At 32.9% G+C, this 22,634-nt stretch overlaps 1 protein-coding gene across 3 annotated transcripts in view; it reads left to right on the top strand.

Annotated features, from left to right (window-relative positions):
• LOC411534 (circadian locomoter output cycles protein kaput) overlaps nt 1–22,634 on the top strand; it is a 72,487-nt gene that overhangs the window by 37,066 nt on the left and 12,787 nt on the right. For all 3 annotated transcript variants that reach the window (XR_411173.3, XM_006568328.3, XM_395005.7), the window contains 2 exons: nt 21,971–22,137; nt 22,542–22,615. Coding sequence is in view for 2 of the 3 variants with exons in the window: in XM_006568328.3 (XP_006568391.2) it covers nt 21,971–22,137; nt 22,542–22,615 (241 nt within the window). In the remaining variant the exon portion in view is untranslated. The remainder of the gene's footprint in view (nt 1–21,970; nt 22,138–22,541; nt 22,616–22,634) is intronic.

The following is a 22,634-nucleotide window of genomic DNA, read 5'->3' as shown; positions in this document are numbered from 1 at the left end:
CTGTGATAAAAATCGAGCACAATTTCGCGAAATTGCATCGAAACGAAGCAAAAGAGAAATCGTGCGCCTTGTGTTTCCTCGAAGCTAGGAAATTGCATCCATTAGCAAATTACTCTTTACCTACTTTACCTACTATCTTCCACGGATGGAAGGGCCTTCGATACAAAACAGCGGATCGTTATCTATATTGGTCAAGGTAAAACTACGTTGCTACGTTTGCAATTTTCCTCCGGATAAAAGTAACTAATGGTCTATTTTTTGATATTCTCGTCGTCGTTGCGCTATGCGTGTGTACGATATTCTTGATATAGTTATTAACGATGCAAGTCGAGAATTTTTGTAATTAATAATATTTTAAGGGCTGATCGTTCGAAGTACGTATCTATTATAGTCTAAATCTGTTATAATTTTGTTGAAATAGGTGAAAATGAAATATAAAAAGAAATTATTGTTAAAAGTCAAATTTGCATCGTCGTTATGCTATGCGTATGTATAATACTCTTGATTTAATTATTAACGATGCAAGTCGAGAATTTTTTGTAATTATATTAATATAATAATTGTAATTATATTAATATAATATTTTAAGGTCGATCGATCATTAATAGGATAATCATTCGAAATACGTATCTATAGTCTACATCTGTTATAATTTTGTTAAAATAGATGAAAATGAAATATAAAGAAAAATTAAAAAATTAAATTTGTTAAAAGTTAAATTTGCATTGTCATTGCGTTATATGTGTGTATAATATTCTTGATATAATTATTAATCATGAATAAGTCGAGAATTTTTGTAATTAATAATATTTTAAGATCGATCGATCATTAATTATATATAATTTTGTTGAAATAGGTGCAAATGAAATATAAAGAAAAATTAAAAAATTAAATTTGTTAAAAGTCAAATTTGCATCGTCATTGCGTTATGTGTGTGTATAATATTCTTAATGTAATTATTAATCATGAATAAGTCGAGAATTTTTTTAATTAATAATATTTTAAGATCGATCGATTATTAATTATATATAATTTTGTTGAAAATGGTGAAAATGAAATATAAAGAAAAATTATTGTTAGAAGTCAAATTTGCATCGTCGTTGTCGAAAATTTTTCTAATTAATAATATTTTAAGATCGATCGATCATTAAAGGGGTTGATCGTTCGAAGTATCTATATCTATTATAATTTTGTTAAAATAGATGAAAATGAAATATTTTCATAAAATTATGTGTGTGTATAATATTCTTGATATAATTATTAACGATGCAAGTCGAGAATTTTTCTAATTAATAATATTTTAAGATCGATCGATCATTAATCTATTATAGTTTATTATAATTTTGTTGAAATAGGTGAAAATGAAATATAGAAATTATTATTAAAATTTGCACGTGCGAAAGAAGATTAAGGGAAGATGTTTGCTATTTATCGATAAATATAATGAAAAAGAAGAGGAAGAAGATGAGAGATTTTAAACTAGTAAGTTAAAGAGAAGAAAAGTTTTGTTAGAAAGGAATACATGAAGATAGGAAATCTTCAATAGGAGGCGCGATTCAGCTGTTCAATTAAAGATTAATATAGAAGTGGTATCGTATGTAGATCTGTGAAGATTACCATTATTTATTGATTAAATATATGTACAAGTTGATTAAATATACAAAGACGAGTTCGAGAAGCCGATCTATTATTTTGCCTCGCGTCTTAAAATGTCTTAGTTTCGATATCGGTTGCTTTCTTTGGCAAAAGAAAGCAAACTGCAAAAAACGGATACCAATAGAACAATTTTCCACAATTTTAACCTTGTACGAATCTATCATCTTCTCCCTCTAATATCGAAGACTAATAATTTTCAAATTCTTTTTCCACATTCAATAACGTACTCGATAAAATTTCTTCGTTTCATCTTCACCCAGATATAAAGAAACTTCGTTAAACTCGAAGAAAAGACTTGTCGGTAAAAAATAACAACTCCTCAATCTCTAAATTATCGATCGAGTATCGTCTATAATCTAATTCGTTTGTTTTTCATTTATCGTATGTATTGTTTACACGCGAAGAAAGTTGACATTTTTCCAATATCAACGTGGATGCATACACGTTAAATAATAGGCTTTCGTTAATAATAGGATTCCTATGGAAGAGAATGGGAAATTAATTAGGGAGAGCGATAGGCGAGATACGAGACGAATCGCTCGCCGAGCAGCACGAATCCAGCACGAGTCTTATATGGTCGATATCGCGCCTCTGACGGGGGATCGTATTATTAATCGTGTGCAACGATGATGAGCGTAATTATATACGTGAAACGGAAAGAGAGATAATCGTTTAGCGTTGAAATTGCCATTAAGTCGGATGCGTTAAATCCCCGGGACTGGTTGCTCTGATTTGTTTGTACAGATAGAAGGAATGAGTCATGGTAACGTTCGCGGTGTTTGCGTATTTTATATCCAACGACCGATGATGGTGTTCAACTTCGAGTATGAATTAATGGACGGATATCTGTTATCTTAAGTTTCAACTTCTCTAAGGTTTTCACGATACATACTTCGCGATATTAAAATTAAAAAACTATTCCCTATATTTTCTAGGGAACTTTTAGAAAAATTCCCTAGGAATTTTTTTCTTAACAAATCGTAAAGAGATTCAAAATATTTATAAATTGCAAGGCAATATTAAAAAATTTTGGAAAAAATTTAAAGATGTATTGTATATACGAGATCTAGAAGAGAAAAAGAAATTTCGTTTATTCGTATATTTCGGTGATTCTTGGAACTTTTGGTCTGTTTCGTTTGTAGAAGTGTGAAAAGAAAGTGTGAAAAGAAGAAAAGTATAATTCTGTTTCGTCGCAATAGAGAGTTTCTCTGTCTTGCTCGCAGAAGCAATGAAATCAGAGACATTCGAAATTTAGCCACGCGTGCATAAGAATAAGTATCTTGCCATTTGGATACGAATCGGAAATAATCGTGAAAACTACTACTGCCACGGCTGTACACAATTCGGAAGAGAAACAACGATAACCTTGAAACGTTCGTTATATCGCAAAAGAAAACAAACCAAGCCGGACGGATCTCTCTCGTCGAGACTCACTTCGCCTATTAAATTTTTATTTATCTCGTCCACAGGCGTGTAAATGTAAACAAGAAATACACGGTTGTCGCGTTTCCCCTATATATATGTTTTACACCCTATACATGTAAATAAGCGAGCAAGACAACAAAGCGAGTATATAAAATTTCTTGGTTACATAAACGATCGGTTGTTATTTCGTGTGCAAGGTCGATTCGAATGGAGAAGAAGATCCTTGAACGTATTCGTAGTTTGCTCCAGAATCGTGCGTCGAATCTTTTTTTAGACACGCCTAAGGTAAATTTTGTCCAGTTCCTTAACGTTTTCACTAGCGTTTCGCCGATATAAAAAAATCGATCGCACCATCTCTCCTCCTCCTCCTCGATTAATATCGATGCTCGCTCGTATCGACAGTTAATCCGACACTTCGCTTTATATATACACGTATACATGCAACTGACTAAACAATAATTCTAAACGAAGACATCGTTAATAGTTTCTTGGCCCCCGTCGACAGCTGTCCACACTTTGCACCAGTTGTGTCCTTGTTACGAGGAGCGTGTACGTGTGTGGATTTCGTATTGGCAATGTAAAATTTCAATTTATTAACACGATCTTCAATCGAGTTCGTTGGTAAATAAAAATTGTTATTTATTTTTTCTTCCGATTTCTATCGCATATCTATATTATATTCAATTTTGTTTTGCGAAAGATGATAAAAAAAATTGTAGAAACGTATGAAACTTTTGTCTAAGAAAATACGAATTCGAGGAAGAGAAATTCGATCATCGATGATTCGTAATTGGATTTTAAAGATCGAAAAGTTATCGATCGAGAAACATATTCTCTATTATTTCAAATTGATAATCTCATTTTTGTCATTAATGTAATAATTGTATAATAGTATCAAGATAATCATTCTTTGAAAATCGTTGTTCTTTGATCATCGTGTTAACGATCGTCGTGTCTTTACGTGGAAAAATGTATTCGATGTAAACTACAGCGGATTAAGCAAATCTATTTACACTGGCAAATCAAATATATGTATCAGGTTTAATTTAAACATTTATATTTACATTTTATATTATCTTTTCACATTGTATGTTAACATATTGTACCATAAACTTCTACGATATATCAATTCTATTGCAATGACTCGTTTATCAGAAAACTGATCCCGGCTATCTTATAACAGAAAATTATTCTCTGCATAAATAATACGTACACGTGGATATTGCAATAATTAATTAAAATTAATTCGTATCTTTTTAGAAAATTGTTTGGATGATTGGCAAAAAAAAAAAAAGAAATTCTTTTCCTACTCGATATATACGCGTTAAAATCTGTCGATTAATTATTCAACAAATAATTAAATTATATTAATCTCGAATTAAATTATCGAATTAAATACAGATCGGAAGGAAAAAAATTAATAATTCGATAAATCAACGAATAATTTAGTCGATGAAAAAGTACACAAATTTTTTAAATCTCTCCTCTTCGTTTTATTTATCCTATCACATTCACGTATTACTTTGCTTAATCCTATTTATTTCAAACACTCTCAACGAGTTTCTCGCATTAAATATTCTCCGATTAGAATAGAAGAAAAAAAGTTGACACTGTCGTTAATCTTCTCGTAGATGTTTGCGTATGCAAATCGCGTGAAGAACGAAGAGAATCGAATAGTAACACAATTATATCTATTGATCTATCTCTCTCTCTCTCTTCACTTGTCATCGTGCTATTATTAACCACGGAATGAAAGTAAATAAAATCAAATGGACGAAATATTTTCGTTGAAACATACATTTGTAAGTGTTAATGCGTTTTGGAAAAAAAAGAAAAAAAATCGAGCGTGCAATGATGTTAATTTATTTGCGCAATTTTGCATAGATAATTTCAATTGGTTTTAATTAAGCACCGATTTATATATCGTAATGTTTATTTATGGAGATGAGGAAAATTTTTCTCGATCATGTTCCATCATCGTCCATTTTTCTTCTATAATTTATCATATATAATTTTACGAATCTTTCTGCAATTAATTAATTCATTTTGCTTTCCATTTTCCATTTCAAATGTAATATTTTCTTCCCTTTCTTTTTCTCGCTTATTCTTCGACAAGATATCAAATTCGTTCGAATATTGTGGAAACGTTGTGGCGGGAAATTTAAAAAAAAAATTTGAATCCATCTCTACGTCTATTAATTTCTTTTCTTTTATCAATTTCTCCTTAAATGTTTTAATTTTCGAATCATAGAGAACCAGTTCTTCGCGTTTTCGAACGGAATGATGATAAACTGTCACCGTTCCTCCGATAAAGCGAAGCGAAAATCTTGCCTGCGCCTTTTATTATATCGCACGCGACGCGTAATCGGTCGAAGGCGTTGATTACCGGCTCGGTTTAATTAACAACCCCGCGTAATTAGAGATTGGATCGAGTGGATCGAAATTAAAAGCACGCCGGCTGGTCGCGTGCATTTTGTTGCATGTTTCCGACGATCGAGCGTCGCGATATTTCTTTTTTCCAGCATAAAAATACTTGTCGCGATACTTGGAGCGAGAAGGGAAACGAGATTTACGAGCCGCGTGAATCACTCTAGAGATATATACCGACTTACTAGACTTAGGGATATTTACGCATCTAAGAGGAAATCCAACACCAGAATCGCCCAACTTTTTTTTTTTTTTATTCTCGAATACTTGTTCATTTTTGTAATCAATTACACGGTGTTATAAATTTAGATCTTTTTCAAATCGAGAACTTATTCATTTTTGCGCGTAATCAATTATGTTATAAATTTAGATTTTTTTCAAATCGAAAACTCATTCATTTTTGCGCGTAATCAATTATGTTATAAATTTAGATTTTTTTCAAATCGAGAACTTATTCATTTTTGCGCGTAATCAATTATGTTATAAATTTAGATCTTTTTCAAATCGAAAACTTATTCTTTTTTTGCATGTAATCAATTATGTTATAAATTTAGATTTTTTTCAAATCTATAAATATGCTAATATTACAATGTTAAATGTATCATTATCTCGAGCAAAAAATATATTAATCATTAATTCAAACTGAGCAAAAAATATAATGATATTCGTATTATTCCATATAATAATTGAAAGAGATGGTAACAAAAAATTAATATAAAATTATCAATATTTATCATCGTCGTGTCTCGAGGATTCAGAAAGAAAAAAAGAGAAAAGAAGAAATGTGATTCTCGGTTCGATTTCATCGCATTTCCGAGCGACTCCTCTTCATCATGGAACGTGGCTCGATTGAAAATCATCACAGAGACACATAGACGCGGAAATTCGGGAAGGAAGGGCGGAAAAGAATGGTCGGAAGTCCGTATCCGTTCGTGCGCGAAGAAATTACATTCGCGTCACGCGCTTTTGTCTCGTCGAATCGAGAGGGTATAATACAAGATCCGTACAACATTTTCGGCATCTTTTCGATGCTGGTCAAATTCGACTCGACGTTGTTTTCTCTTCTTTTTTTCTTCCTCAAAGGAGAAGAACTTGTCCGTATCTTCCTTTTTCCTTTCGACGACTTTGCGATTGAATTAATAAACACCGCAAGAAAGAGAATTTGGAAACTTCCCTAGATTTTTAAACACCCTAGGAATTATTTCTCGCATCGACATATGATAAAGTAGATTTCGATAAACTATGAAAATTTGGAAAAAATGTAAAATCTATTCGACGATTCGATTGTTAGAATTTCGAAAACCTTGTAAAAAAGTAACGCAATATAATATTTTATCGCAGCGAAACCAAAGTTGGGCATTAACCCGTTGAAAAAGATAACCAAGTTAAAAATTTTGATATAACTTATCGAAGTGGCTTTATTTATAACTTCGACCAATATAAATTTTGACTGAACGAAACTATTCTCTTGACCTCGAATTTATGTTTTTCTTCCTATTCCTTGATAAAAAATAAATAATATAATAGCTACATGTTATATATATATATATATATATATATATATATATATATATATACAAAAATAAAAATATACGATAAGATTAACACGAAAATTATAGCATATATAATGGATATAAAAAATCGTGGAAAAGTTTGTAAATTATTTCAAAATTTTATTCTATATTTACACGTACTTTATATTACTTATATTCCTAAAAAAATAAATCTCCTTTATTTCTACAAAAAGGGATCTTCTCAAACGGATATAAATATTTAACATCAAGTATCGATTCCAGCGAGAAATGAAATATAATAATGCGCGTTCGTTTGATATAAAAATTCATATGTATATACATATATACGTATATAATAAAGAGAGATAGGATTAAAAGCGTGGAATGAGACGAGGCAAACGTGAACGAATACGTGGGAGAAAATCATTATATCCATTTGACGTTATTACCGCGTTCGTTCGAACCATTCAGAAGGGATATCTGCTCGTTATTCGTAATGCGAGTATATAGCCGGCTGGGCTATATAAGTACGCCAATTTTCAACGTGTCGCGGTTTCCCAAAATAATATAACGCAACCTCCGCCTCCAAAATTCGATCAAGATTTTTCGGCGACAATCGCCGCAAATTTAGCTCACAATTTAGTATTTTGCCTCGTTAACAGTGGAAAAAAAAAAAAAAGAAAGAAAAAGCAACCCGGTTCAAATTGACGCAATTAGAGGGATTATGGTATTTTTAACGTTTTTTTCTTTCTCTTTCTCTTTTTTTTCTCAACTTGTTTCTTTCTTGATTTCGTTCGAAATTTTTTCGATGATTAAACACAATTTTCTCTTAAAAATTAAGAAATCGTCGTTGAATTTTTTAATATAAAACTCACGAATATAAAAAAAAGATACTTCGATTTTTTCCTTTCCTATTTTTTTGTTCGTAAAAATTTCGAACGTATTTCTTGTATTTCCAAAATCTTTTACAATTAATCTTTATCTTCTTAATTATTCTCCATGAAACAATGGAGGAAAAAAAAAATGCAAAACATTTTTCATAAAACAAACTGCGTGCATGTATTCTCTCTCTCTCTCTCTCTCTCTCTCTCTCTCTCATCGGATATTTTTAAGCAAGGAACCTCGCGATTGCACGACACGTGTAAGCTTCTCTGTTTCCAATCCAAACTGCATAACTCGTACGCTTATGGAATACCGTAAGCGAGTGTCGTGCCGGCTCGAATCGAGGAATTTTCGTTTCACGAACGATCATAATTTTAATAGATCAGAGATGTAACTGGAACGACGGTTTCGTGCGTGCAACGCTGATGAAATTCAATTGCACGACGACGAGTTGAACGACGATTTTCTTTCCATTATGTTATCTCGATTCGATTCGAACTCGTGCAACTTGGGATTACGTTTATCTTTACTTGATTCTACTCGAAATATCGTTTCGGGATTTTTGCTCGAAATGAATCGGAACGAAGTGGACGAGTTTAGAGAATTTACGTGAATCGTGTAGCTTCATAAAGTGATGGACGATTTATTAAATGCGAATTGAAGTTCGAGTCGAAGTTTGATTTATAAAATGAGATTTTTTTATCCACGTCTGATATCGTTGTTTTGTTCTCCATTTTGTTTTCCATACTCCAACAATTTTATAATTAAAATTATAAACAAACGTTTTTGATATTTACAATCTCTCTTTTCTATAATTTTATCTTTTATCAACGTTGATTCAAAGATTTTTACGCTGGATAAGATCTTGAGATAAGCATAATTAATGAAAATCTAAAAATGGGATATCGAGAAATATTTATAGCGATTTATAGCGGCAATAGATTCTAGTTTTATCGCAGCAAATGTAGCAAGTTATGCATTCCTCTACACCCAGCGCGACAAATTTCCGCTAAGACTGCGAACTTCTAACGTTTCTTCCCGTAGCGGAATTTTATTATTTCAAGATGCTATTTTATCACCCTTCCCTCGTTAAATTCCTTATAACTTGAGAAATAAATTTCAACGAACATTTTTTGCATTTTTAATTATTTATTTATTTTTTTTTCTTCGTGATTATTGAAATAATAAAATTAAAATTCAAAGCAGAATTGTTACGATTTTTTGGCATTTCTGATAGAAAGCATATCTCATAGAACTTCATCAAAAATAGTATTGCATATTTCATTTCTTTATTTATATAAATTTATAATAATTTATAATTTATATTTATAAATTTATTTTTATATTTTTTCTTTAATATATAAAAGGTTTAGAAAGAAAAAAAATTAACCTATTTGGATAAATTTCCTATTCATTTTATTCGAACATTCGTGTTACAAAAATTTAGAAACAGTGAAAAATTTCATAAAAAATCACATATTAAATTTACCCATAATTAAAGATTGATAACAACAACAAAATATTAGATCATCTCTTTTTTACAATGTATACATCATTGACAAATTTCTTTAGAGATTTTAAACTATATCAAAATCCTCGAAATTAATCTTTTGTATATTTAAGAATTTATTCATTCGTGAAAAAGCGATGTAAAATTACGAGTAATTCGTCCTGTTAAATGTAACCTTCAGGATCGGTATCGTGAAATACGTTTCTCGTTTCCCCCGGTGTAAAACCGAGCCAGACAGCGGGCTGGTTGGGGGAGGGAGGGAGGGAGGTTAGCGTTGGAACGTGGCTTCCACCACGAGTTTCAGTCTGTGGAGCTCTCCCTTTCTCTCCTTTCTCCCTTTCCTATCCTGCCAGGATATTCGGGTTGGGAAGGGAGAACGACGGCAACGTTGCGAAGGTCACCTTCCTCTACCACCCTCACGCACCCTAACGAAGGGTGGTCATGGTCGAGCGCGATTCATGGAAGATAGAGAGGGGTGATGCATGGTGGAAGGGTGGACAGGATGAAAAGGATGCGCGAAAGGCGTGTCCTGCGGTTTCACACACCGCCGAAACGAGCTACAAGTGTGTGTGTATAATTTTATAGCGGCGAGAGATTATTTCGTTTCACTGTGGCGAATGAAAATTCTCGAGAGAAAAACGTGATTTTGATATATTTATTATAGGTTCGAAAACTTGGAACGTTGTAATAATTATTTATTTATAATTTTTCATCTCGATAAAAATTATGTTAGCATATAAAATAAGAGGATTTGTTTTTTTTAATAATTTTTCTATTGACATGTCAATAATTCCGTTAAAAAAATACGTTATTGATACAAGTTAGGTCGAGAAACATTAAAAGATTAAGGATAGAAAGAATTCCTTTTGAAAAGCATATTCAAGCATTTCGTGAAAGCATTGCAGATGTTTGAAAGATCGTATGACGCTATTCGGTATCAATTCAAATGTTTCTTTTGAAGAAGCATTTCAACTTGCATATGAAAGCTTATTGATTATCTGTATTTCTTCTAGGAATAAAAAGGAAGTGTATAGAAATATTACTTTATTTAATCACTGAATTGAAAAAAATATGAGAGATAAGAGTTCGATTATTATTAATAACAAGATTAAACTTTCGAACCGTTTCCGGTGTTATGGCGCTGTTTCGTAGGTCAGTTTTTCTCTATCTTTCATTCCCCCGTCTCGCATTCGAATAATAACGTAAATAGTTTCTATGAAACTACATGGATATTCTAGAAACAAATTAACGGATCGCAGCCAAAAACCAAATTCTAAATCCGTATCACGGATCGCCTACAATCTGCACGATGCGTGGCCGACAAATGAATCTGACCAAAAATAATATTCCACGAAGTCAACGAAGATTCGTTTAATTTGCTTGTTTACCGTCTGTAAAATCACGAGAGAGAGAGAGAGAGAGAGAGAAAATTGCAACTTAAAAAGAAACCTCGCCTTAAATAGACCTCGTTCCCTCGTGCATCAATCGTGGAAACCCGGTTGGTTTAATTTCGATTCCAACGGCGAAGCCCGCCAAATCTTCGAAAGCTTCGCAAACGAAACAGCGCACCTGGTGGCGAGCGACGTCTAATTTTACGAAAAACGCTGATGCACGCAACGCGCGCACATTCACGAAGAAAAACCACGCCCGAAAACGTTTCGTGCTTCGAAAACGAAGAGAGGGGGGGAAAATACCTAGATGGCTGGAAGAAACATGCATTGGATATTCGCGAGCATACGTTGTTGGAGAATATAAAAAGAGCGATCGAAAAGAACGAGGAGGCGCTCGATTAAGAAATAATGAAACAAAATGACGGTGTGCGCTGGTCGCGATGGAACGAACGGTTGAACGACGAAAGGGTGGGGGGAGAAGTAAGTTGAAGGAAAGAGAGGACAAAGTCTGGTCGATTGGATGGATATCCGTGTGCTGTACGCGCGCGTGTGTGTTCGTCCGTGGAAAGAGGGGCCGCGATGATTTACGATTCTCGGTCGAGTAAGAGAGACGAAAACGATCAGACTGTTTGAACGGAACAGAGACGGAACGAATGTGGTAGCGGTAACGGCGAGGATAGATGTATAAAGCTGTGTGTGGAATGGAAAACGAAGAGACGACGAGTAAAGTGGACAAGGATGAGCGTATGGATTGGTGGAGAGATAAAGAGAGGAGATACAGAGACAGAGACAGAGAGAGGGTGAGGAAGAGGGAGAACTACGGCAAAAGGGATTCGGTTTCGTAGGACGGGGAAGTAGTTTCGCGACGATGGAGGGGAAGCATGGGCGGAAAGAGCGGGGGAGACGGGATGCGACGATCGGTGAGGGTTTTGCTTGGTGAATTGCGGAGGGAGGGAGGGCGGAGGGGAGAGGGGAGGGGAGGGAGCGAGCAGAGGAAGCAGAAAGAGAGAATTCGGGGCTGTTGACCGGGGCTTCGAATTCGAAAGGCTCACGCAGGCTCGCAGTGAGGCAGGACGCGGATCGCGACGGTGCCGACACAACGTCGACGAGGACGACGAAAACGGCTACAACGCAGTCGCCGACACCGCCCGAATTTCACGATGCCGAGTTTAAATGTGTGGATGCTCGATGCGAAGCTGTCTCTCGGACTGCACTCTGTACTGTGTGCGTTCTTGTATGTGTATGCTCCGCGTTTGGACGATCGTCGCTTCGCTCTAACGGCTAGTAAATGTTTCGAATATTTATCTTTTTGAAAATACGCTCGAAATATTTATCGAATTGATGATTATTGAGATTTTACAAATAATACAATATTTTTCTTTTTATTCATGGCTTGGGAAATTATAAAAAAAAAAGGAAATATTTCTTTTCTATTTGAAAAATTTCACTCGAGATTTTGAGACAAGTTGTCGATCACGATCGAGTGAAATCGAATGTTATTGAATTAAACCTTGAAGAATAAAAAAAAAGAAAAAATAGCAGTCAACGTTTTTAATTGCTACAGTGCAATTATTAATCTATGATGTTACCGAATCGAACCTTGAATAATATCCAAGTATTATGATTGTGAATTGTATAACAGTCTTGTATAACATTCGCAAATTTATCGCAATTTATTTATTTATTTTTTTTTTTTATCATCTATTCTCGAGGTTGAAATAAATCGCACAAAATAACAAAGTAAACAAAAGTCCAGTTATGCAGTATCGCGAGCAATTCTTATCTCAAGAGCAGCCTTATCGGCGAAGTTATCGCAGTTTGTTTTCACTTTTACACCGACGAGAAATAATTGAAAAGCATTGCTATAAACACTTTCAATATAATAAACGTTCTAAGATTTTCATAAAATTTTTCGAAATTATTCCAATTATACGTGTCTTTTTACACAATTTAAAATAACTATTTTCAAATAATTTCTAATTTTTATTTACACATTATTCTTTGATACATTGGAATATTAATAACATCCATTTTTGCAGATTAATAATTAAAATCTCGTGTTATTTCCAACAAATCCAATTTCACAGATTTTATCAGTTTCCTCGCTAACTAATCCTTTTTATCAAACTACGTCACGAATCTCATCAAAATCCTTATTAAATGTACATATACAATAATCTTCGTCTCAATCGACTTTAAAATCGTCAATCGACGTGAAAATTAACCAAGTGATCAAAATTTCGAATAAATATTCTACTTAAATAGTAAGAAAAAAACTACAACTTTGTTATAATCTTTCCAAAGAAAAATTCTTTGAAAATTCCTTTCTTAGAAAACAACAACAATTCTTTCAAAAAAAAAACCCTACGAATAATCATCGAATACAATTTTCCAAAAATTATCTTCAATTCCTTAATTACAATTATTCTATACATTTCATGACACCTCATCGAATTATTCCATGATAAAAAAGAAAAAAAAAGAGATCGTGTGCAACGTGTTTCGTGATTGTATTCCCAGGTTGACCTTGAACGCGTACAGAGTCGCGGGAGGGTTGGACAGCTCTCCTCGTCATCTCCTCTCGGAGCGTAGACCGGGAGAGTATCGATCGGTGAACGAACGCAGTCCTTTCCCACTCGCGAGAACCCGCGTTCCGACAACAACCCCTTCCCCCATAGGCGGGTCGAAAGTCTGGAGGCCTTGACGTCCAGACGGGGTGAGGAAGAACGGGGAGGGTCATGGATTTCGCGTCCCCGCGCGAGAACCAATGCGAGGCGGGGAGAGGGAGAGAGAAAGCGAAAGTAAAGGGGATCGAGCGGATCATTCGCTCCGATAAAGCTACCCCCTCCCCCGACTTCTAAATAAAAAACAGTGGCAACGATAACTCACCTCACATTCGGATGGAGATAGTCCAACTTCAATTTCCAATGGGTCGAGGGATAATTTTATAGGTGTGATTCTTGCATGAAGGAAGTACACTCGACGAGAGTGATTGGTATAGAAAAAAAAGAACGATAAAGTTAGTTTAACGGTTAGTGGATTTTCAATGAATCGATGATGATAAATGTAAGATGTAATTCTTATGGCGTGCGTGTTCATTTCGAAGTACACTCGAGAAGTATATATATCTTTTTTTTATCCAGCTATGGAGGGAAAAGAAAAGAAAAATGAGGTTTCTTTTTCGAATTCAAGTGTATTTAACAAGTGGATGCTCGATGTTGTTTGATGCGCAATATCGGATTGCGCGCCAATAGAATTTGTTTTAGTTCTTAGAGTCGAATTGTCTATAGTGTCAAGATTGTTTCTTTTTTTCTTCGAATCTTTATGTATCGATTTATGTAGTCGGAGAATTCTATTAGTCAAAGTTCAGAGAGAATTTATAATCAGATTGTATAATAAAGTTCATGATTACAATTCACGGCAGGTTAACAAATACAGCAAAAAAAATCATCATTATGAAAAATCTAGGATCAGAAGTAGTAGCAATCCCTCAACGATCGCTTCAATTGAAGATACTATAGTAAATTTAACTATAATACGAATAGAGCGACGCAACGATATCTTAACATTTTTTGGATTCGTGCCAATTCGAAGAAGATCGAAACTATTACCTTACTCTTTTTCTAGTCGCTTCCCTATGCGTCTTTTCAACCGTAAAAACACGTCGAAAACGTGTTAAGTTATCATCCAGTCAAAATTGCAAAACAAGAGGGATTCGTCGTGATCGATCACTGGAACTGGAAACCGGCACTCTGGAATTCGAGTGATTTCTTGTGGAAGACTGCATTGTTTTCACGCTCCGAACATCATCGCTATAAACGGCGTCGTATCGTGTGTAGACACTGACGCGACCAATGCCGTTTTTTCAGATAACGATGAAATATTTTCGACCTTGAACCTTCTCGCTCGGTCCTCCGAAACTTTTGCATATAATTTCGTTTCCCTTTTTTCGGGTGTCAAGCTGAACGACCAATTCTTTGCTACATTTTCCAATGCTTTTATTTATCGAAGCTTATTCTGAAAACCGAATAGAACAGAATACGATAACTGCATCACTGACTATATATTTGACTAATTCTTATTCTCCAATTACCATTTATTTAGATAATAAAATCGTTTTATCATTATGCAGAGTTAATTATTGAAGTTCGAATTTTTATTTTTCTTATATATTAACTTTTACGTTAATATTCAAAATTTTATTGTATTGACAAATTTTCCGAGATAAAATTCTAAAAATATAAATATAAATTGATAGGAAAAATGAGGATAAAAATATATCTAGATATATTGAGATATTAATATGAAGGTTAAAGGTGTTTGGGCGCGGCAACGAAAGAAGAGCGAGCAAGCAAGCCAATCTTTGAAAAACTCTCAAACGTCACTAAATGATAACGCTTATTATCAACGTATAATTTTTTTTTTTTTTTTTTTATCCCCAACGTTTGGTCAATTTATCGGCTATTTTTCATTGCTTCTTATCGACCACACTCTGCTAATTTACAAGCAATTTCTCAGTCAATCGTTTATCGGTACGATATCCGATCGATTGTTCAAATGAACGAACGTTTTCAATTAAATTCATCAATCGTTTACTCGTGTCGTCTCTAGACGATTACAATTAACCTTCCTGTTTCACTTCTACTCTCGATATTATAATGGATTAGTTTCGTAAACAATCTGAAAGTTCTCCTTCCCCGTCGAAACTCCCGTTTTCTGCTTGCGTCAGAATTTCAATCGCTTTACCATCGATTTTAATGTTCATTTAATAAAGAACGCGCGCGCAAATCCACACGATCGACGTAATCGAATATTCATTAGATAATTATAACTAATAATTAAAAAAATTTCATACTTCCGGGTTTTTTCTAAAAAAAAAAAAAAAAAAAATCGAATAACATTATAGAAATAATTGATTCTACTAAGTAGTTCTTACTAAGTTCTGTTTAAATAAAAATTAATTTTCCTACGGAAATTTAAAATTGATTAATTTGAATAATAGTAAATTTTTTTATTTAACAATCTTGATAGAAATAGTATCTTTTATATTTAGTAAAAAATTTTCTTCAACGCTTCCAATAATTTTTACAATTAGTCTTATAGGTTAGTTTCTCCTTTACTTAACCTATAAATAAATAGATATCTCAAAAATAATAGGAATAATAAGAATATCTATATTTTAGAGATCAAAATCTAAAATTCCTTTTAAAAAAATCCAAAATCGAAATTTTTAAACTTCAATTATACGCAGACACCGGATCATGAAAACTCTGGTTCGCTATATTTAAAATGACGGGCGCTCTTGAATAAAACAAAGCGGTCGGTTGGGTTAGCCCAGGATCGGAGAGAAGAAGGGTTTGGCTGTATTAAAGCCAGTCGCCTCGTCCACGTGCATCGATTCATTCGTCACGGTGCCCCGACCTATCCAACGTGTAACTCCAGGACTTTGCCGCGCTGTCTGCACCGTATACGTGTGCGTATGCTAACCGCATCGCATCACATGTGCCACGATTATGTTTCGCTCGCTTGCGTATATTTCGCCTCGTCTCTAGCTCTCTATGCACGGACGACTCTGTCGGTAAGCGTGTTGGTAGCCGAGGCGTATGTGATAATATCGATGGAGCAGGCATGAGAAAACCTTTCTGACTCTTCTAAAACGAAATGCGATGAACCAGTTCGCAGACGATTCTGGCTTATACGAATCCGAGACACGCAACACATCGGACTGTTTCAAGATAATAATTTTAAGAAAAAAACCTGCGAATCGAAAGAGTTTCACGAAGAGTTTTAGATAATGTTTATACGTATTAAATTGATTCGTTTTAGATTTTTTTCATTTTGGCAATTATCAAGAATACGTTCTCGACGAAATTAATATTGATTTAACGTATGATTTTTAGAAATTTTTTAGTAATATTCTGGAAATTTAAAAAAAAATATTTTTCGTCGAAAATATAAGAAAAATTTATCGTCTTTAACTTTGATCTTTGTTCTTTATCTTCTAAGGAAAATAAAATTAAATGAATCTTGTGTGATAAAATTGAATACGAGTTAAAATTAAATATTCTTTGTCTTGTCAGTTCTCATTGGTAAGTCATATGATGTGAAATGGATATGATGGTTTGGTACGGGTACGGTTTTATGACAGATCTTTTTCACTACTTTTTCTTCAACTTGAAGTATCTTTGTTCCAGCTCGTCTGGCCACCAGATACACGATGGAAAAAAGTCATGGATGACGTAAGACATGCGGGAACGTTCGTTTTTCTATCTGAAAGAACTCGTTCTAAGAATCGTAATTAACTCTTCGTAATGAGATAATGTGAATCAGGTTTCGGTTTCATTCAATTAGTAATATCTTTTTTTCAAAGATTTTTTTTTTAAATAATTTTTACGTTTTGAAAATTTCTTTCTTTAAAAATATTACAAAATATTTGTAATTTTGTCTCGAAATATTTTCCATACATCTCTGTATATGCATCGTTTATACAATTTCAATTCGAAACGAATAGATTAAAAACAAACTGCGAACGTGTGCGAAATTGAATCCACGTTCAAGCATACGTTGCACGTTCGCGTATACATTTTCGCATAATTCGAATAATGAAACGAAACACGATGCCTCTCGATTTCGATAGTGGAAATCCTGACCATCGCAATTCAATCCGGAACGAGTCAAGTCTCGTGAAAGTGTTAGTTAATATATTTTTTAATATATATATTATTATTTACATAAACTATATATACATTTTTATCACTGTCAAACGTTATATAACTCATAAGGATACTTTTCGTATTAAATCTAATCACTTATTCACATTTTTAGCTACTTACGCTGAATTCACTTTTAATTTTATTTAATCGTTTACATAACTTTTTTAGAGATGTTAAAAATACATATTCCATCTAAATAAAACAAATCATTAATTTTTCGATACGATAATGCATAAAATTCAAATTTAAATAATTTTGCAAATTAAAAGTAAAAAAGAAAAAAAATAATTTTTGCCTTTTTCTTTCTCTGTAATTGAATTATATACGTAAGAATAAAATTCTCATATATCATTTATATTTATAGCAAGATTTATCAAATAATCGTTCACGTAAAGTAAAAGATAATAACTTGTTGATATTAAATTCGTAAGTTTGCACGAATTTTCCTGAAATTTCTATCACTTTAAAAACTTTAACACGAGATTGAATTTTTTTTTTTTTTATTTATCTCCTTTATCGAGATTCACCATAGACTCTACGTCGCGTAACTGTGTCAAAACATCGAAAGATGTTGTTTCTAATTTCTCATGCGCGATAATATCAGGATAATTAACAAAAATTAGTTATTTCATTTTTATTTATTGTGCAACGCTTGGCTAATCTTTAATCTCGACGATTCTCGAAATTTTCACTCGTTTCACATTGTTGCTTCGAAAAATACAGAATAAAAAACGAAAAAAAAAATCAAATCAAACAATTTTTCTTAATTAAAAAAATCAAATACGTTTCCGTTTTTCTAATTAAAGAACAGAAATACAAGTTTGAGCGGAAAATTATGAATAAACGGGTTTAAATTAAATTTGATTTTTCTTTTTTTTTTAATCGATCATAATTCGCAGAGCATAGAAATATCGGGAAATCGGGAAACGAGAGAGTTAAATCTTCTTTCCAAGTTAATCTGAAACTTGGAAAAGGTCAGCGGGAATACCAAAAACATAAATTTAGCATTTGGAAACATCGTAACCGTCCTCTTTTGACGAGTGACCATCGTTCAACTGTTATATTCGTTCCTCGTTATTTTTAGATTTAGACCATTTTATTTGTTTTAATATAAATACATTGCTCTTCAAAATATTCACGCGAATAATATTATATTTACTTTTTTTTAAATTTTTAAATCTTATCGAGAGACGAATTATCGTATCAAAAAATAAAGAAAAAAATCTGGAAAGGAAACTTGGAAAATACCAATATATATATTGAAAACTCGTTAAAACCGAGAGTTTACTCACAAAATATTATGTTTCGCGAGATAAAATAATCATTTCCGTGGAAATTCGTAAAATTACGAATAAAATTTCACGAAAAACTTTTCAAAATTTATATCTCGAATCGAAACGAAATATTACTTGTTTCGAGAGAGAGGGAAAGAGAGAGTCGGTTATCTGGTTGATTTTGTTTATACGATGTTGAAGAGAGCGGTTGATATGTCAGCCAGACAGGCATTGGCGATTTTTCAATACGTCGAGACGCACAAGTACCACTCTCGAAGTCGTCACTGCACTACGGCAATGATTCTATTATTAACTTAGGCGTAGATTACAGCCGTGTAGCGGAGACCTTGATTATAAACGCGTACATAACAGCTGTTCCATTGTGCACGAGTATCGAACAACACGCCGTAGATTTATAGATGTTTCTCATCTCTTCCTGTTTTTTGGAAACGCAACGAATAAGTAACTGGAGTTTTTATCCTGACAACAGATCGTTCGAGATCGTTTTTTCTTTTTTTTTTTAAGTTTTGTCACTTCACGAGATATTCATAACGTTTTGATTTTTCACTCTTACGTAACCGATAAATAGGTTATATTTACATAAAATATAAATGTAAATATAAATATATTTAACACGATGTATTTTACATAATTATTATTTTCTCTTCCTTACATTCTTACAGTCTCGTTCGATGTTACACAATCTTGCGAAAAGGTTAATCGAAATCATACAATTTTTCCCGATCTTCTAATTTTCAAAATTGATCGATTGTTTCGTTATTAAGTTTCAAATTTAAAATATTGTTAAGAAACGATAATTGTCGAGTTGAATTTTTCTACTCGAATAAAATTATTGTATATATATATATATGTATATGCAAAACACGCTGCAACCAGTTCTAACAGCTTTCACGAGGATCGAGTTGAACCATTTCGGTTCCATTACGTCATCCAAATTTTTATTAATATTCGATTAAAATGACACGTTACTCGAGAAACGTTAAACGTAATCATCGAAACTAAAAATGATCAAACATTTTAACCTTCGAATCTCTTTCTCTCTCTCTTTCTGTGTTTGAACGAATCTACTTTAAATCTACGAAAAAGTCGAGTTTCAAGGTTCAATGACAGACTGCGTCGTTAGTCATGGATGCAAAAAAAAAAAAGAAGAATCATTACAGAGACGGCAAGCAAAATTTCAACGGTTGAAGTTGAGAATAAATTTACTTCAATAAGTTATTTGAATAATTTGTTATTCAAAGCGTCGAATAAGTTGATCGTAGTTGTACGAAGATTCTGGTTTATATCAATTTTAATGGATAAATATTATTCAGAACGGTTTGTAAATAAAATTTTGTTTGTGAATAAATTGCTCGAAATTTTTAATTTTTTTGGATCAGAAAATTGGGAAGCCAATTAAGTTGCTTCGAGTAGAAAAAATTCTCGAAAATAAGATTTATTCGTGCAACTTCGATCGTTCGGCACCAATCATTATTCGATTTACTTCGAAATTGAAGTGAAGTCGAAAAATGAATTATTTTTAATTTCGATTCATTGCGATTCCTCCGTTCAACAGATCTGACGGATATTTCCCTTCGAATTTGTATCAAAGTGAAGAGGGTCGTCACAGGCTAGACCGTTTCGCTCGGTTGATTGGTTCACGCTCTCTATAACACGTGACGCGGCTTTTCGAGTTTTTTCTCAATGCCTCCTTTTGTCGTTGGACGTTGGTTGTTCGAACGATGATTTAGAATCGAAAGTGGAGAAGGATGTTTCGAAAAATAAATGAAGTGAACGGTAATTTTTACGAGACAAAATTAATATTTTCATAGTCGAGTTTTAGTAATTATTTGTTTAATAAGATGAGATAAAAAGATTAAAGTAACGCGTGAAAATTAGATAATAGATAATTATAAATATATTTCGAATAAGCGTGTCAAAACAGATTTACTCCATCTTTTCGATATTTTATTCATTTTCCATCTAAGATATTTTATTTTGTTATCTCTGTTACGAAACGTTCTTAAAACAAGTGGTAACGGGTTAATTAAATATCGTGAAATATCTTTACGAGGAGGATCAATTCTATAATTAATATCATGAAATCTATTGTTAGAATGTATATAATAACTTTTGGCGGGAATTTTCTATTCGAACTGCGGAAGTAATTGCGAATGTAATTAACTCGTAATCGAAATTGTTGTGATATAATTTGGATATAATTTTGTGCGTTCATTATCATACGTTGTATATATTTTATATAACATTCGTATTATTTGTCGTTCGTACCACGCAATGTTTTCCTTATTCGTTACACGTGCGCAGTTTATTTGCATGCCCGTCATTTGTACGAATAAATAAATCGACTATTTAAATACCAAAGGTGAGTGAATAGAAAAAAAGAAGAAGAAGAAGAAGAAGAAGAAAATTAAAATAAAATATTTTTTTTTTAACGATATCGAATTACGGATAAATATTTACATTACATCATATCATCGAATCAACTTGAAGGAAATGTAATTATTCGTCAAAATTGTTACATTCTTTTTATCTTATAAAATATATATATATATATATATATATATATATATTGTATATAAAACGTTCGATGAAATTGATTTTTAAACTTTAATTTAATTTTTTTTCTTCCTTTAGAATATCAAAACTTTATGAAACTGTTCAATTATTTCAAAAGTTCCTTTTTTCCTCCAGGTTATTTAATTTCTGCAACACGAGCCCGTATAAAAGTTTTTTTTTTTTTTAAATGGAAACTACCATGATCAATTAAAACGGCGATTGTTTCGAGAAATAATTGAATATTTTTAATAAAACTTTTTACTTGTTCGTAATTTTAAATTAATAACTACGATTATTTACAAATATATATTCCATTACGATAATTAAACTCGATCTTAATATCTTATCACAATACAAAATTTTAAATTTTAAATCGAATTAAATTTCCAAATCGATGGCTCGAAGGTCTCGTGTAAGCCTTGTTGTGTGTGCCAAGGGCCGGCCGTAAAATCTAGGACATCGATTTCGTTCGTAACACCCTCTTCCATCATTTTCATTTTATACACGAATTAGAAATTATTGATGATCTTCTCGGAGGAAGAGTGTCGAAAGGAGAAATTTAAACAAAAGTTCTTTTTTTCCGCCTTTTCTCGGTGCACAGCAATCCAAGGGCGTCACGGAACATGGCGGAGAAACAACGCCGAGACAATCTTAACACGAACATCTCGGCGATGGCCGCGCTCGTACCGACCGTCGCCGAAAGCCCGAGGAAGATGGACAAGATATCTATCCTGAGATTGGCTGCTAATTTCCTCAGAATACATTACAGTATGAGATTCAATTACAATTCTTATAACTCGTTCAATATCGAGAGAGACGAATTTTTTAATCGAAAGATGAAATTATTTTTAATTTGAAGAAAGGATCGTTTCGTTTAATCCTATATAAAGAAATTTATTTTATCATACAAAAGATGTTTAAATGAAAAAATTAATTGGTAATAAGATTTTTTTTAATTCTTTGATTTACGTCTTTTTCTCTTTCATGATTCAAATTATTATTATCTCGAGTTAAATAGTTTAGAGAATGAGAGAATACAATTGGCCTCGTGAATTACGCGTAATATTATTTGAATTGAAAAGATCCTTTTTTCCTTTCGATTATCTCGATTTCCATTGAATCGTTCAATCAATTGTACGTTTATGATAAAGTGTGCATTTGTGCATTTGCAGCCGTTGGACGTGGCGTGTCCGACTTTCTGCCTCGAGAACTCGGCGATCTGGATTTGGAACAGTACATAGGCGATGTGAGTACTCGACTCGAAT

Source organism: Apis mellifera, linkage group LG7 (assembly GCF_003254395.2).
Source record: "Apis mellifera strain DH4 linkage group LG7, Amel_HAv3.1, whole genome shotgun sequence".
NCBI lineage: Eukaryota > Metazoa > Arthropoda > Insecta > Hymenoptera > Apidae > Apis > Apis mellifera.
Note: the sequence above shows the minus strand (reverse complement) of the source record. Positions and strands in the feature narration are given on the sequence as shown.